The 17056-nt window shown below is 58.4% G+C and overlaps 1 protein-coding gene across 4 annotated transcripts in view; it reads left to right on the top strand.

Moving 5' to 3' along the window:
- SOX13 (SRY-box transcription factor 13) overlaps positions 1–17056 on the top strand; it is a 39517-nt gene that overhangs the window by 18339 nt on the left and 4122 nt on the right. For 2 of the 4 annotated variants that reach the window (XM_066203816.1, XM_066203815.1), the window contains exons 2-10: positions 11487–11688; positions 12158–12263; positions 12394–12483; positions 13111–13283; positions 14718–14786; positions 14891–15005; positions 15100–15182; positions 15709–15868; positions 16912–17021. In XM_066203816.1, coding sequence (XP_066059913.1) covers positions 11488–11688; positions 12158–12263; positions 12394–12483; positions 13111–13283; positions 14718–14786; positions 14891–15005; positions 15100–15182; positions 15709–15868; positions 16912–17021 — 1107 coding nt within the window. In that variant the 5' untranslated portion in view covers position 11487. Of the gene's footprint in view, positions 1–8550; positions 11689–12157; positions 12264–12393; positions 12484–13110; positions 13284–14717; positions 14787–14890; positions 15006–15099; positions 15183–15708; positions 15869–16911; positions 17022–17056 lie in introns of those variants that run through there. The other 2 variants (XM_066203814.1, XM_066203813.1) reach the window with 2 other exon arrangements.

Raw genomic sequence — 17056 nt, 5'->3', positions numbered from 1 at the left:
GGAGGAATTAGGAACTTGAAATGAAGAAGTATGGAATTTGGAAGGGAGAAACTCCGACTTTGGAAGGGAGGAATTAGGAATTTGGAAGGGAGGAACTCAGGATTCGGAAGGGAGAAATTTAGAAGAGGGGAGTTCAGAACTTGGAAGGGAGGAATTCGGAATTTGAAATGGGGAAATTCTGAATTTGAAATGGAGAAATTTGGAGTTTGGAAGGGAGAATTTCAGAATTTAGAAGGGAGAAATTCATGGTGGCGTTGCCGCTGTCCCAACCCTGCCCCCCAAAATCGAAAGTTTTCCGTTGTTGGCCGGTCCCGGGCTGCCAGCACGGCTCTGTCCCAGCGGAGGCCACCGACACACCTGTCCCAGCGCCGGCCACCCCCGGGGCGCTTTGTCCCCACCGTGTCCCTGCAGGGGAGGGGACAGCTCTGCAGGGAGGGTGGCACGTGTCACCCGTGGTGTCCCCATCCTGGGGACAGGGAGATGGCTGCAGCAGGGGCTGGGGACCACGGAGGGACAGAAAGAGCTGGGAAAATGGCAAAAATGGGGAATGGGAGAACTGGGAATGGCGGAGCCTGGAATGGCAAAGATGGGGATGGCAAAGATGGGGATGGCAAAAATGGGGAATGGCAGAGGTGGGAATGGGAGAACCAGGGAATGGCAGAGGTGGGAATGGGAGAACCAGGGAATGGCAAAAATGAGGAATAGGAGAGCCAGGGAATGGCAGAACAGGGAATGGCAGAACAGGGAATGGCAGCCCGGGAATGGCAGAGCCAGGAATGGCAGACCAGGAATGGCAGAGCCCAGGAATGGCAGAACAGGGAATGGCGGTGCCAGGAATGGCAGACCGGGAATGGCAGAGCCGGGAATGGCAGACCAGGGAATGGCGGTGCCAGGAATGGCAGAGCCGGGAATGGCAGACCAGGAATGGCAGACCAGGAATGGCAGAGCCGGGAATGGCAGACCAGGAATGGCAGAGCCGGGAATGGCAGAGCCAGGAATGGCAAAGATGGGGAATGGCAGAGCCGGGAACGGCAGAGCCGGGAATGGCAAAGATGGGGAATGGCAGAGCCGGGAATGGCAAAGATGGGGAATGGCAGACCAGGGAATGGCAGAGCCAGGAATGGCAAAGATGGGGAATGGCAGAGCCGGGAATGGCAGAGCCGGGCCTGGCAGACCAGGGGACTGGCAGATCCCGAGCAGGGCGGGCGGGTTGGAATGCCAGAGCCCGGCCTTATCTTTTGTCTGGAACAATGGAGGGCTCGGCCCTATTGTTCCGCTCTCCCGCCCGGAGGAAAGCGGGGTCCCTCGGGGCAGGGCCGGCTCGGGAGCGTGCCCGCCGCTCGGGCGGGGACGGGCGGGGGCCGCACGGGTGGCACGGACCCCTCGTGGCTGCAGCTCCAGCCGGGTGCCCGCAGGGAACCCTTCCCCGCCGGTTTTCCATGCGGATTTTAGGGGCGGGGAAGGTCCCCCGGAGAGCCCAGCTGCAGCATTCGCCCTTTTTAGGGGCTCTTTTAGGGATTTGGGGAAGGAGAGGATTTTGGGGCAGCTTTTCCCTCCGAGTGAGGTTCACAAACGCCCTGATGGCTCCTGGGGCAGCTCCCAAAAGGCCAAGAAAAACAAATCCCACTGCTGGCGTGTGAAGAGGTTTGGGTTCTCAGCTCTCTGGGATCCCGTGCCGGATCCTTCCTGCTGCGTTTCCTCCCGTTTGTGGCTCCGTCCTGGGAATTTGGCTGAGGAAAACACATTTCTGGATGTGGGATTTGTGTGTTTTCCTTAAAAAAACCCACCTCATCCTGGGGGCTGAGCAAAGCTGGCACAGCCCAGGGAACAGGCACAGCAGCCCAGGATCCCTCGGGCTACAAGCACAGCCCCAAAATCCACCCCCCCAAATCCTTTTGTTTTCCCAGAGCCAGGGACGGGCAGCACATCCCAGTTTCTTGGGGTCAGGCTGGGATGGGCACCTGGAGGCCGGAGCTGCCAATTCCCGCTGCTCAGTGAGCCCAGGGGACATCGGGATGGAGCAGGGGAGGTGACACAGGTGCCACCAGCACCACGACCCCCTCGTGTGCTGCAGCTTGATCCCAAAGGGGGAGGGCTGGGAGGTCTCTGCTGGGTTTTTGCACCCCAAAAACCTCGATCCCAAATCCCTCTGCTCCCCTAAAAGTGAGGAACCCATCCAGGAGCTGAATTTGCTGGGGTTTAATTCCTCCAAAACCAGCAGGGAGAGGAGGGGTGAGGCCCAAACCTTTCTCGTTGGGATTGTGGTGATTTGGAGGTCGCTGTTCCCAAATCCCTTTGGATCCAGCAGCGGGATGGGAAGTGGGGTGTCCCAAACCCCAGGACCTGGGAGTGTCTCCCTGAGCTGAAATTGGGACCAAAAAGTGACAAGACGGTGACCAAAATGGCTCCCGCAGTTTCTCTCCTTCACATGAGGCCTCCGGAAGCGGCGCCACCGCCGGATGCTCCGCGTCACCCAAGGTGTGGGATGACGAGCTCAAGAACCCAAATCCGCACCCCAAACCAGGGCAAACGTCCCCAAAACAACCGCGGCTGAGCGGGGAAATGGGGCCAAAAACGTGTTTTGTTCAGGGATTTTCATCCGAGCCCATCCATCCCTGATTCCTGTGAGCCAGAGCGCGGCGGGAATGGAGTCAGGGCTGCCTTTGGGGACGGTTTTGGGGCAGGAGAGGATTTTGGGGCAGGAGATGATTTGGGGGCAGGTGAGGGGCAGCCAGTGGCACCTTTTCCCCTCACAGGGAGGTTCACGAAGGCGCTCACGGCTCCTGGGGCAGCTCCCAAAACGCCAAGAAAAACACCAAATCCCATTGCTGGGATGTGAAGCCGCCCCAACATCTGGAGCTCCCCGGATTTGGGCACATTTAGGAATTGTCTCCATGTCCCCTCCATGTCGCTTTTTGTCCCTCCATGTGACAATCTGGAGGTGAGGACCTGTTTGTTGCAGCTCAGGGACCCTGAAGGTTTCCGGGGCGCTGCCGGCTGCGGCTGTGGGGCGGAAACGCGGCCCCATAAGATTTCGGGGTGCGATTTGGGAGCCTTGGGGGCTGCCGGTGACAAGGCCCCGGGGCTGGCTCTGAGCACCCTTGGGTGCTCCTGGGTGTGCCCAGCAATCCTGGGAAACACCAGGCGGGATTGGTGCCCCCACATGGGAAAAACCTGGAAGAAGAAGGGATTAGGGGAAGGTGTGAAATCCCACAAAAGCTCAGGGGTGAGGGGTTGTTGACATGGAGTGGACCCCCAAAACCTGGAAAAATAATGGGAATTATTGGAAGGTGTGAAATTCCATTTAAGGTCAAGAGTGGGGTGGTCATGGAGATGGGTTTTGACGTGGGATGCACGCCCCAAACTCCTGGAAAAATTAGGAATTATTGGGAGGTTTAAAATCCCGTAAAAGCTCAAGGATGGGGGGTCGTTGACTGGGATGAGCTGCCCAAAAACCTGGAAAAATAGGGAATTATCCGAGAGTATAAAATGCCGTGAAAACCCACGGATGGGGGGTTATGGACCCAAACCAGCCCCAAATTCTGCACATCCCCAACACCACCCATGGATTTCCCACGGAAAAGGGTTTGGGAAGAGCTTCCCTGCTGCTGGGAGGTGCAGGGCGGGTGGGTGAGCCCCTCTTTGGGGTTTTTGTTAAACAACAGGGCCAGGAAAAGCATTGGATGTCTTGGCCCTCCCTCAGGTGATAGGAAAATCTGGTTTAAATTCTGATTTAAAGTTTGCTTGAAAGTCTGATTGAAAGTCAGGTTTAAAGTGTGATTTAAAGTCAGGTTTAAAATATGATTTAAAGCCAGGTTTAGAATCTTGTTTGTGCTCAGCGCCTCAGCCGAGCCCCCCCCTCCCACCCCTTCCCCTGCCCCCGGCTGTGCCTGGAAACGCTGAGTGACACGAGTGACACAAAAACGCCACGGAGATTGGCCACCCCGATAAACCCCGCGGGCGTTTCGGGGCGAGGAGGGAGGGAGCCGTGCCGGGCTCACCGTGCCACCAGCCTCTGGGTGAGTCGTCCTCGTCCCGGGTTTTCTCTTTATTTCTTTTATTTTCTTTATTTCTTTTATTTTCTTTATTTCTCCGGGTTTCGTCGCTTTTTTAAAAATTTAATTCCCGCCATCGGCGGCTTGGGGTGGATCGATTGGGGAGCGAGGGGATGTCCTGGCCCCAAAACAAAAACCCCAAAGAGGGGCTCACCCTCCTGCCCTGCCTCTCCCAGCAGGAGGGAAGCTCTTCCCAAAACCTTTTCCCGTGCTGCCTTGCCCTCGCCTCGAAGGGAAAAAATTAAGGGGATTATTGGAAGGTGTAAAATTCCATTTAAGCTCAAGAGTTGGGGGGTTACGGAGTTGGTTTTGACGTGGGATGCACGCCCCAAACTCCTGGAAAAATTAGGAATTGTTGGGAGGTTTAAAATCCCGTAAAAGCTCAAGGATGGGGGTTCGTTGTTGACTGGGATGAACTCCCCAAAAACCTGGAAAAATAAGGAATTATCAGAGTGTATAAAATGCCGTGAAAACCCACGGATGGGGGGGTTAGTTCCCGTCATCGGCGGCTTGGGGCGGATGGGGATTGATTGGGGAGCGAGGGGATGTCCTGGCCCCAAAACAAAAACCCCAAAGAGGGGCTCACCCACCCGCCCTGCACCTCCCAGCAGCAGGGAAGCTCTTCCCAAACCCTTTTCCATGGGAAATCCATGGGTGGTGTTGGGGATGTGCAGAATTTGGGGCTGGTTTGGGTCCATAACCCCCCATCCGTGGGTTTTCACGGCATTTTATACTCTCGGATAATTCCTTATTTTTCCAGGTTTTTGGGCAGCTCATCCCAGTCAACAACCAACCCCCATCCTTGAGCTTTTACGGGATTTTCAACCTCCCAATAATTCCTAATTTTTCCAGGAGTTTGGGGCGTGCATCCCACGTCAAAACCCATCTCCGTGACCCCCCCAACTCCTGAGCTTAAATGGAATTTCACACCTTCCAATAATTCCCATTATTTTTCCAGGTTTTGGGGGTCCATTCCATGTCAATGAACCAGGGGTTTGGGAGCTGCTCCAGGGATTTCTGCCGGATCCCAAGGATCTGGAGCTGCCCTCTGTGGGTCACGGGGCTTGACCCAACCCCGCTGGGTTTTTGGGATAAAAAGCTCAACATCCACAGCCCAGGGAGGCTTTTGCATCCAAAACGTCTTTCAAAGCTTATTCCTGATGAAGGAAAAAAGGGTAAATCCCCATTTTTTTGGAGTGCCAGGATTCCCTCTGTTCAGGAGGGAACGTTTTGGGGTTTTCTAGGGTTTTAATGGGAAGGGCAGAGGAAAAGGGGGAAAAAAAAGGTTTAAACCTTGGATGGTTTAGAGGTTTTTAAAGAAAGGTTTAAAGCCTAGGAAAGGCTTTTTCCTAGAGGTTTAGACCTGTGATTTTCTGGGGATTTTGTGCTTTCAGACTTCTCCCCGCCACCCCTGCCCTTGATTTCCCTCTCCTGATCATCCCCTTTCCCTAAAGACCCTTCCATCCCCATGGAATTCCCTGGACACAAACCCTGCCGAGCCGGTGGTGCTGGAAAGGATCTTTTTCCTCGTGGATTTCTCTCCTGGAGTGCAGGAACCATCCCAAAGCTCCTGTCTGGTCTGGAGGCCAGGAAACGGGAATGACCAGAGGGGCCACCACGTGCCTTTGTCCTGGGATTGTTCCCAGGACAGAGGGGGGGGGGGAATTTTAGCGGGGTTGGAAATAATTCCAGCGGAGTTTCCTCCTCTTCCCTGATGAGATCATTCCCAGCTCATAAATCCCAGGGCCAGGAAGTTCCACCTGAGGTTCAGGCGGGTTTTTTTTTTTTTTCCCCCTCCCATCCCCTCCTCTCCCAAACCCTCCCCGTGGCAAAAGGAAAAATGTGAATGGGGTAGGCCAGGGGAGGATCTGGCTGATCCCAGGGATTGGGTTTTGTTTGGATAATTTGGATCATTTTGGACCCTCCTGGCTGGGTTTTGTCGCACAGGCTGGCGGGAGGCAGAATCCCTGGATTTGGGGTTGGGAAGGAAGGTCCCGGGTGTTCTCGGGATCCTAAAGGATAAACCCCCTTGGAGTCCTGGGAAAGCAGAGGAAGGTGGGAATTCTCCATCCGAAGGGACACTGGGATGTGTCCCAGAGCTCCGGGATGGATCCAAGGGATCCCAGTGACCACAGGGAATGTGTGGGGCATGGATTGAACTGATCCTGGTGATGTGTGGGGCATGGATCCAATGGATCCCTGTGATGTGGGGGGCACAGATCCAATGGATCACTGTGATGTGTGGGGCATGGGTCCTGATCCCTGTGATCCCTGTGATCCCTGTGCCCACAGGGAATGTGTGGGGCATGGATCCTGACCCCTGCCATGTGTGGGGCATGGATCCTGATCGTGGGGCATGGATCCTGATCCCTGTGATCCCTGTGCCCTCAGGGAATCTTCTGGGCATGGATCCTGATCCTGGTGCCCACAGGGAATTTGTGGGGCATGGATCCTGATCCTGGTGGTGTGTGGGGCATGGATCCTGATCCATGTGATCCCTGCGCCCACAGGGAATATTTGGGGCACGGATCCTGATCCCCGTGCCCACCAAAAATCTTCCATCTCCACGCGGCTTTTTCAGCTTTTCCGGCACCCTGGGGCCGGGGAGCTTTGGGTTTTTCTGCAGCTGAGGCAGGTGAGGTGTCGAGACCGCGGAGGCGGCCGAGGGTTGGGCTGAGCCCGAATTCGGAGCGTTTCCACTGCTGCTTTGTGGGGCAGCGAGGAGGGGACAGGGGACACGTGCCGCGAGCAGTGACACGCGGAGCTGTGGCTCTCACGTGGTGCTGGTGGCATTTCTGGGGCTGAAAATGCTCATCCCGTTGCTTTGGGGGTAAAAAAAAGACACTTTTTCAGAGCCAGCGCCTTGGGGACACAGCCCTGGCAGAGGACACGCGGAGCTGTGACTCTCACGTGGTGCTGGTGGCATTTCTGAGTCTAAAAACCCTCATCCCATCCTCTTTTGGGGTTAAAAACTAGTTTTTTCAGGACCAGCAAACCCCGTGGCTCTCACATGGTGGTGGCATTTTGGAGACTAAAACCCCTCATCCCGTTGCCTTTTGGGGTTAAAAACTGATCTTCCAGACCCAGCCAAACCCACCCACGTTTTTCCGACCCCCATGGATGGATGACCCCACGGCCACCTGCCATTCCCAGGGAATCATCATGCCTCCTCCATCCCGGGATGCTCCGGCTCCCCAGGGAAGGGTCGGCAGCCCCGTGAACTTCCCGCCGCCGGGGCCACGGGCCAGCCCCGGGCCATCCCTGCCCGCGGCAAACATCCATTCTTCTCTCTTGGAAGACACCCGGGGACGGAAAGGCTCGGAAGCGGCCCCGAAAGGACGTTCCAAGTCTGGCAGGAAAGCGGCCCCGCTCGTCTGGCAGGAGATGGGCCATTGTCCGGGCCGGGATTCCTCAGGTCCTGCCTGGAAGAGGAAAAATCTCCCCGTGTGTGTCTTTATTTTTTCCTCCCTCCTCTCCCGGGGGTGTCGGGGCTGCTGCTCGTGCCGGTGTTTGCTCCCCTGGTGTTTCCTCCACGGATTTTTCCCCGTTTTGGGCTGTGGTGGAGGGATGAGGCGGGTTTTTCTGGGGATGATTGGGCGCCGCGTTGGGTTCCTGAAGGGAAGAGCTGCGGATGGAGAGTTTTGGGAGGGAGGAGAGCAAAAATTCCAAGAGCTGGGACAACCTGATGGGCAGGAGAGGGCCGGGACCACCCCAAAAATCTGGGCAGCCCAACTCCCAAGGGTCTGTCTGCTGTCCCTGGGGTGGCATTGTCCCCAGACTGAGGAGCAGGACGAGCCCTGAGGTGGCAGTGATGTGACACGGGGTGAGGGATCTCAGTGGCTCTCAGATCCCCAAGATCCTGCAGTGCCAGGATCTCCTGGTCTCCATGCCTCTCGTGTCCCCAAACTCCTGCAGTTCTGGAATCTCAGCTTCCCCTGAATTCCCAAACTCCTGCAGTGTTGGGATCTTGATGTCTCTTGGATCCCAAATTCCTGCTGCGCTGGCATCCCAGCATCTCCTGGATCCCAAATTCCTGCTGCGCTGGCATCCCAGCATCTCCTGGATCCCAAATTCCTGCTGCGCTGGCATCCCAGCATCTCCTGGATCCCAAATTCCTGCTGCGCTGGCATCCCAACATCTCCTGGATCCCAAATTCCTGCTGCGCTGGCATCCCAGCATCTCCTGGATCCCAAATTCCTGCTGTGCTGGCATCCCAGCATCTCCTGGATCCCAAATTCCTGCTGTGCTGGCATCCCAGCATCTCCTGGATCCCCAGGCTCCTGCAGTGAAGGGATCTCAACATCTCCTGGATCCCAAACTCCTGCAGTGCTGGGATCTTGACATTTCTTGGATCCCAAGCTCTGCAAGATCTCCACATCTCGTGGATCCCAAGCTCCTGCTGTGCCAGGATCCTGACATTTCATGGACCCCCAAGCTCCGGCATCTGACATTTTTTGGATTCCCCCAGCTCCTGCAGTGCCGGGATCTTGGCACATCCTGGATTCCCAAACTTCTGCAGTGCCGGCATCCTGAGATATCTAAGATTCCTGAGCTCTGCAAGGTCTCCACATCTCCTGGATCCCCAGGCTCCTTCAGCACCGGGATCTCGACATCTCCTGGATCCCAAACTCCTGCTGTGCCGGGATCTTGACATCTGGATCCAAAGCTCCTGCTGTGCCAGGATTTCAGCATCTCTTGCATCCCAGACTCCTGCAGTGCTGGGATTTTGGCACATCTTGGATTCCCAAGCCCCTGCAGCAGCGGGATTTCAGCATCTCCTGGATCCCAAGCTCCTGCAGCAGCGGGATTTCAGCATCTCCTGGATCCCAAGCTCCTGCAGCAGCGGGATTTTGGCATCTCTCAGATCCCCAGACCGGTGCCGGGCAGGGTGGGGGTTTTTTGGCTCCTCGTCCCCTTTTCCCAGCCCCTGGAGCTGTTCTGCTCCAGGGGCCGATAGGATCAGGCCTGGCTGGCGGGCAGGAAGGGTGGCACGGCCGCCGGGAGAATTGCAGGACGTGCTGTTCACGGGTCCAACCCGGGAAAGAAAAACTGCCACCGTCCCGAAAATCTTGGAGTTACCAGGCTGGGATTGGGAGGGAAAGGTGAAATGTGGGAATTTCAGGGCTTGGCCACTCGTGGGATGAGCCCCCAAAGCGCTGTGAGGGAAGGAAGGAAACCCATGAGGGTTTGGGATCTGTTTGCATCCTCCGGGCTGGCACTTTCCATCCGAACCCCGTTCCCTCCCTCCCCACCCTGGATTAAAGGGGGAACACCAAAACCCAAGAAGATCCCTTTGAGGGATCGCCCCAGGGCGATTGTTCCGTGCCCATTGTGCCCCAGGCAGGCCCGGATCCCACACCTGAGACCCGCCTGGGATGAGATAACAGCGCCTTTCCCCCTTTTTCCCTTTTATTTTTCGGGGTTTGTTGGGCGGGGTGGATAACAAACCCTTTTTCAAACGCGGCCCCGTTAAAGCGCCGGCCCCATTTTACAGCGTGAACTTCCAGCGGCAGCGGGAGGTGAAGCTCGATGGGAACGGGACCTGCGGGAGGCGTGGGGCGGGATTTCTGTAGGATTTTGTGCCTCTCAGACCCAAGGCATCACTCAGTGCAGCATCCCAAACCTACAAAAACTTGGATTTTGGCGTGGAAAAAAAAAAAAAACAACAAAAACACCCAAACCAAAAAAGCTGGGAAAAAACGAGTTTCACGCACACCTGAGGGGGCTGAGTCGCGCATTCCTGCCTCAGTTTCCCCACCTGTAACACATCCCCCGGCCAAGGCCGATCCTGGCCGGAGCTGGCACGGCTTCCCCGCCGTGTCCGGTCCTTTCCCGGCGATGGATTTTTGGGGCCAAGGTGAGCCGGGGCAGGAAGGGGCGCCGCAGGATGCGGCAGCTCCCGGGCGATGCGGGGCCGGGAGGAAACCCGGCGGGTTTGTTCGGCGCGGAGGGCGAGGGGGAACCGAGATTAAAAAAAAAAAAAAAAAAAAAAAGGCCCCGCTAAGATCAGAAAGGCTGGCGAGCACAGTGCCCTATTGTGGAGCTGTCACACTTCCCTTTACTTTATTGCTTTTGTCCAACACCCCATTGTTCCACTTCCTTTTGTCCCCTATTCACAGCCCTGGCTTTTCATTACCCAGCCGGCCTTGTTGTTTTCATTTCTTTTGTTTGAAGTTCCTGAGAGGAAGGTTTTATTTTCAGCCGTTTGATTAATTCGCAGCTTGAGCCGGGGCTTTGTTTGTTATGTAATTGCTGCGCTCCCCCCGAAGCCGGGCTGAGCCCGGCTCGGCCCACCCCGCCTCGCACCCCCAAATTCAGTTTTAGGGGATGCTCAGGGGGGTCTGGGAGGTGAGAGGGTGCTGGGTTTGGGGTGTGCGGGGCGCTCCCGCAAGCCAGATCCCAATTCCCCAATTCCCGGCGGCGTGCGGGGTAAATCCCTTCCTCGAAACAGCCTCTTTTCCCCATTATTCCTGCCTGAAAGGGGGAGGACAATGCTTGTTCCCGTTCTTGCTGTGTGGTGCGAGGGTTGGTGGCCTCGAGAAGGCAAATCCCGGTGGGCACTGCTGGCCCTGGATCCCTGGCACCTGGAATGGGATGTTTTTTGGGGTGGAACGTGGGATGAAAACGGGGTTTTCAAAAAAACCCCATGTTTTGGGAGTGGAACATGGAATGAAACTGGGATTTTCAAAAAAACCCCGTTTTTTGGGGTGGAACATGGCATGAAAACGGGTTTTATTGAAAAGCCTTTTTCTGGGGGGGGTGGAACATGGAATGTCAGTGTTGGGGGTGTCCTTGGGGTGTTAGAGCCCATTCCCTACAGATCTCATCATCGTTCCTGCAGTGCTGGGAAGGGGATCGGCACCCTCAGGGGTTTTGGTGGGATCAGGGAGAGCCACTCCCGGGGCCAGGCCTTGTCCTGGCGGGGCCTTGGCTGGTGCCGTGCTGGGGACAACTGGTGACCGTTCTGGTGGCCCGTCCCAGGTCCATCCCATGCCAGGGACCCCCAGAGGAGCTGTTCTGGTGGCCGGCCCCAGGTCCCTGCCATCCCTGGCGACTCCCACAGGAGCCGTCCTGGTGCCGTCCCAGCCCCTGTCGGGCAGAGCCAGGATTTCCACTTCCCGCCGGAGCAGAAAAGCTCCGGTGGCTTTCCAGGCACGGCTCCTGGGAACCCTGAGCCATGACAGCCCCTCAAGCCGTCCCCCAGCCCCAATCTCTGCGCTGCGTTCAGGAATTTATTCCTCCATTCCAAGATTTCCCTGAGGACCGAGCCCCAAAACCTGGAAAACCGGGAACCAGAGCTCGCTCCTCTTGGCAAACCCCAGGGACGCTGTCCTTGCACCGTGGGGCTCCCCAGGGTGGGGCCAGGCTGGGAGAAGGGTGGCCATGCCCGAGGGTGCCCGGTGGCCGTGGTGACGTCCCCGCTGTCCCCAGGATGTCCGCGAGGAGCCCGGCCTCTCCGCCCCCGGAGCTGGATGGAGCGGGCGCCATGGTGAACTGCGCCGTCAAGACCGAGGAGAAGAAGGAGGGCGGCCCCGAGACCCCGCCGGGGGCTGCCCCCAGCGCCGAGCCCCGGCCCCACGAGCCCCCAGGGCCACCTCCCCGGGATGGCACCGACGCCCAGGCCCTGCCACAGGTGGGTGTGACAAACGTGGCGCTGTCCCCACCCCAGCTCCCCACCCTCCCATCCCCGGGGAAGAGGAGCTGGCTGCTCCCCCGCCTGGTTTTTCCTCATCCCAAGGGACTCAAACTGAAATCTGAGGCTCTCCCGAGGTTTTTTTGGGGGGCTCTGGGGTCACCCCTGGGGTTTGGGGGCTCCAGCTTTGGTGTGGAACCCCCCGCAGCCCCTTCCAGGTGTCCCGCATCCCTCCAGCCTCCCTTTCCCACTGTCCTCGGGTTTTCCCTCTCTCTGCTCTTCCTTCAGAGCGGAAAGGAGCTCAGAGGAGCCATGGGTGAACGGGAGAATATTCCAGCATCCCCAGCATGATGGGATTCAGGAGAAAATTCCTGCCAGAGCGTGCTCCAGCTCCCAGCATCCCGCCAGACCGGGATGTCCCATCCTGGGGGTGTCCCTGGCGGTGACGGTGACATTCTGTGTCCCGCAGGAATCCCGCTCTCCCCCCGGGGACGTCCCCGAGCCCCGGCGCTCCGCCTTCGAGCCGGCCGGGAGCGGCCAGGAGAAGCTGGACTTCAACAGGAACCTGAAGGAAGGTGGGAAACGTTCCCAAAAAAGGGTCTCTTGGGATCCCTCTCCCTGCCCTTCAGGATCTTCCCAGAGCTGTGGGATGGGACAAGCCGTGGGATGTGCTCACGTGGTTGTCCTCTTCTCCCTGTCCCCCAGTGATGCCAACCATCGAGAAGCTGCTGTCCAGCGACTGGAAAGAGCGGCTGCTGGGCCGGAACAACACGGCTGAATCCAAGGAAGTGAAAGGTGGGATCCACCTCCACCCACCTCCCTCCTGAATCCCGGCTGGGAACACGGCGGCTTCCCACCAAAGCAGGAGGGGACATGGGGAATGTCCGCGTTTCATGGGGATTTGTGGCTTTTTCAAGTGGTTTTCTTGGCAGGAAAAGGTGAAATGTGGGAATTTCAGGGCTTTGCCGCTTGTGGGATGAGCCCCCAAAGTGCTGTGAGGGGAGGAAGGAAATCCATGAGGGTTTGGGATCTGTTTGCATCCTCCGGGCTGGCGCTTTCCATCCCAACCCCATTCCCTCCCTTCCTCCCCGCCCTGGGTTCAACGGAGAACACTAAAAACCATCTCTGCAGCCTCTGACTGCACAGAGTATGTGGGGATCTTTCCATTCCTCCCAAACCTGACACTCCCTGGTCACCCAGTGGTGGCACTGGTGGCCGTAGGAGATTTCTCCTGCCTCGCATTTTCTCTGCCCACCCCAAAGACTCCGACCTCCCCGGTCAAACGAAATGAGAATAAACAAAACCACCTCCATCCCTCTCCCTGCTCCCAACCCCCTGACCCTCATCAGGGTTTTGTTTTTTTTTCCCTGAAAAAAACCCTCATTTTTTTATCTTTTTTTTTTTTTTTTTCCCCCTTTACAGGGACCCAGGAGAGCCTGGCGGAGAAGGAGCTGCAGCTGCTGGTGATGATCAACCAGCTGTCCACGCTGCGGGACCAGCTGCTGACGGCGCACTCGGAGCAGAAGAACATGGCCACCATGCTCTTCGAGAAGCAGCAGCAGCAGATGGAGCTGGCCCGGCAGCAGCAGGAGCAGGTGGGGAACCTTGTCGGGAATCTGGGAAGTTGGAGTTTGAGGATTTCGCTGTGTTGTGACACGTGGAGTAAGATGGAGGGTTTAAGGCGTTGGCTAAGTCCTTCTTCTTCTTCCTCCTTCTCCGTGGGCTTGGTACAGCCCCAGAACCCTTCCAAACCCTGGCCCAGCCCCAAAAACGGCTGGTACAGCCCCAAAAACACCTTCAGCCCCTGGTACAGCCCCCAAAACCCATCCAAACCCTGGTACAGCCCCAAAACCCATCCAAACCCTGGCCCAGCCCCAAAAACGGCTGGTACAGCCCCAAAAACACCTTCAGCCCCTGGTACAGCCCCCAAAATCCCTCCAAACCCTGGAACAGCCCCAAAACCCATCCAAACCCTAGCCCAGCCCCAAAAACGGCTGGTACAGCCCCAAAAATGGCTGGTACAGTCCCAAAAACACCTTCAGCCCCTGGTACAGCCCCCAAAACCCATCCAAACCCTGGTACAGCCCCCAAAACCCATCCAAACCCTGGTACAGCCCCCAAAACCCATCCAAACCCTGGTACAGCCCCCAAAACCCATCCAAACCCTGGCCCAGCCCCAAAAACCCATCCAAACCCTGGCCCAGCCCCAAAAACCCCTGGTACAGCCCCCCAAACGCCTTCAGCCCCTGGTACAGCCCCCAAAATCCCTCCAAACCCTGGTACAGCCCCAAAACCCATCCAAACCCTAGCCCAGCCCCAAAAACGGCTGGTACAGCCCCAAAAACACCTTCAGCCCCTGGTACAGCCCCCAAAACCCATCCAAACCCTGGTACAGCCCCCAAAACCCATCCAAACCCTGGCCCAGCCCCAAAAACCCCTGGTACAGCCCCAAAAACACCTTCAGCCCCTGGTACAGCCCCCAAAATCCCTCCAAACCCCGGTCCAGCCCCAGAAACCCCCTTCAGCCCCTGGTCCATCGGTTAGTACCCCTGTAATTGGTTAATGAAGTCCGCATTGGGGACTTCAAGCAGTTATTATTGGGTTTAAGTGTCCGTGCCGCTGGGATCCCTTTGGGGTCGCAGCACCAGGAGGGGCAGGGAGGGGGTTTTGGGGTCCTGTTTCCTGTTCCCACCCCAAAACCTTCCCTCCCTTGGAGCTGGGAGGGCCAGGGGTGGATGGAGATGGGGATTGAGCTCCTCGGTAGGAAGTGACCACCCCAGGTCCCTGCTGCCTGTGCTCACCTGCTCCTTGGGCGCCGATGTTTCCTGTCCCGGGGGCAGGGGTGACGCCGCTGTCACACCCGGGGCGGGGGTGACGGGTCCCTGCCAGCCCTTGTGTCCCTCCAGGTGGCTCAGGGGCAGCTCAGCCCCTCCTCCTTCCCTCCCCACAGCCCTGGGGGGACCCCCCGCCCCCCATTTTTTTAGTGGGTGGTCAGGTCCTCGATGTCACCAACGTGTCCCCGTCCCCAGATCGCCAAGCAGCAGCAGCAGCTCATCCAGCAGCAGCACAAGATCAACCTCCTGCAGCAGCAGATCCAGGTAAAGGCAGGGGACGCCGTCCCCTTCGCCGTGTCCTGCTGTCCCCTCGGCGGGGGTGGCACCGCCGCTCAGCGCTGATCTGGTGTCCCCTGTGTCCCCCCCAGCAGGTGAACATGCCCTACGTGATGATCCCCGCCTTCACCCCCGGCCACCAGCCCCTCCCGGTGTCCCCCGAGTCCCAGCTGGCACTGCCCATCCAGCCCATCCCCTGCAAACCAGGTGATTTGGGGGTCCCTGCAGGGTGGCCTCGTCCCCCCACCCCCCCCAGCCGTGTCCCTGGTGTCCCCAACCGCTGTCCCCTCTGCCCCCGCAGTGGATTACCCGGTGCAGCTCCTGCACAGCCCCCCTCCTCCCACGCTGAAGAGACCCGCGGGCCCGGGACACCTCCAGATGCAGGTACAGCCCCTAAAACCCCAGGTACAGCCCCAAAATCCTCCTCCAGGTCCAGGTACAGCCCCTAAAACCCCAGGGACAGCCCCAAAATCCTCCTCCAGGTCCAGGTACAGCCCCTAAAACCCCAGGTACAGCCCCAAAATCCTCCTCCAGGCCCTGGTACAGCCCCTAAAACCCCAGGTACAGCCCCAAAAACCAACTCCAACCCCAGATACAGCCCCTTCAACCCCTGGTACAGCCCCAAATTTGCCCTTTGAACCCTGGTACAGCCCCCAAAATCCCTTAAACCCTGGTACAGCCCACAAATCCCCCTTCAACCACTGATAGAGTGCCCCCAAACCCCTCCAAACCCTGGTACAGCCCCAAAATCCCTCTCCAAACCCTGGTACAGCCCCCAAAACCCCTCTAAACCTTGGTACAGCCCCAAAAACCTCATCCAAATCCTGGTACTGCCCCAAAAAACCCCTCTTAATCCCAGGCTGGGGGTCTGGGGCCAACTCCTCACCCTCCATCCCTCCCTCCTGCCCAGGAGACCTCGCAGCCGCTGAACCTGACGGCCAAACCCAAAGGTCCCGAGCTCCCCAGTGCCTCCAGTTCGCCCAGTTTGAAGATGGGCGGCTGCCAGTCGCTGACGCCGAGCCACGGGGCCAGCAGGGAGCTGCAGCCCAGCCCCTCCAGCCTCCCTCTGGGTGGGTTCCCCAGTCCCCTTCGGGGTTTTCAGGGGACAGGTGACATGACCCTGGGGGGACACCTGGGCTGTGCCACCACGCAGGGCAGAGCTGTGATGGTCAGCGTGGGGTCACTGCTGCGGGGGGTCAGCGGGGTGACCCCTGGCATTGATGGGTGCTGTGAGTGGTCAGTGGGGTGACCGCTGGCATTGATGGGTGCCCATAGAGGTGGGTGCTGTGAATGGTCAGTGGAGTGACCACTGGCACTGATGGGTGCCTGTGGGTGCTGTCAGTGGTCAGTGGGGTGACCATGGGCACTGATGGGTGTCCGTGGCAGTGGGTGGTCTGGAGGGTCAGCAGAGTGACCGCTGGCACTGATGGGTGCTGTGAGTGGTCAGTAGGGTGACCACTGGCACTGATGGATGCACATTGGGGTGGGTGCTGTGATGGTCAGCAGAGTGACCACTGGCACTGATGGATGCACATTGGGGTGGGTGCTGTGATGGTCAGCAGAGTGACCACTGGCACTGATGGATGCACATTGGGGTGGGTGCTGTGATGGTCAGCAGAGTGACCACTGGCACTGATGGGTGCCCGTGGGAGTGGGTGCTATGAGTGGTCAGTAGGGTGACCCCTGGCACTGATGGGTGCCTGTGAGGGTCAGTGCTGTGAATGGTCAGTGGAGTGACCACTGGCACTGATGGGCGCCTGTAGTGGTGGGTGGTCTGGGGGGTCAGTGGTGTGACCCCTGGCACTGAGGGGTGCCCGTAGTGGTGGGTGGTCTGGGGGGTCAGTGGAGTGACCCCTGGCACTGAGGGGTGCCCGTAGGGGTGGGTGGTCTGGGGGGTCAGTGGTGTGACCCCTGGCACTGATGGGTGCCTGTAGGGGTGGGTGGCCTGGGGGGTCAGTGGGGTGACCCCTGGCACTGAGGGGTGCCTGTAGTGGTGGGTGGTCTGGGGGGTCAGTGGTGTGACCACTGGCACTGATGGGCGCCTGTAGGGGTGGGTGGTCTGGGGGGTCAGTGGGGTGGCCCCTGGCACTGAGGAGTGCCCGTGTCCCGCCAGGATTCCTGGGAGAGGGCGATGCCATCACCAAAGCCATCCACGACGCGCGGCAGCTGCTGCACGGCCACGGCGCCGCCATGGAGGGCTCCCTGAGCAGCCCCTACCGCAAGGTGAGGGTCACTCTGCCCGCTCACCGTCCCCTCTG

The sequence above is a fragment of the Chamaea fasciata genome, unplaced genomic scaffold (assembly GCF_029207755.1).
Source record: "Chamaea fasciata isolate MVZ Bird 193981 ecotype frontalis unplaced genomic scaffold, bChaFas1.0.hap1 SCAF_25, whole genome shotgun sequence".
Classification (NCBI taxonomy): domain Eukaryota; kingdom Metazoa; phylum Chordata; class Aves; order Passeriformes; family Sylviidae; genus Chamaea; species Chamaea fasciata.
The sequence above is the reverse complement of the archived record's forward strand: the minus strand, read 5'-3'. Positions and strand labels throughout refer to the sequence as shown.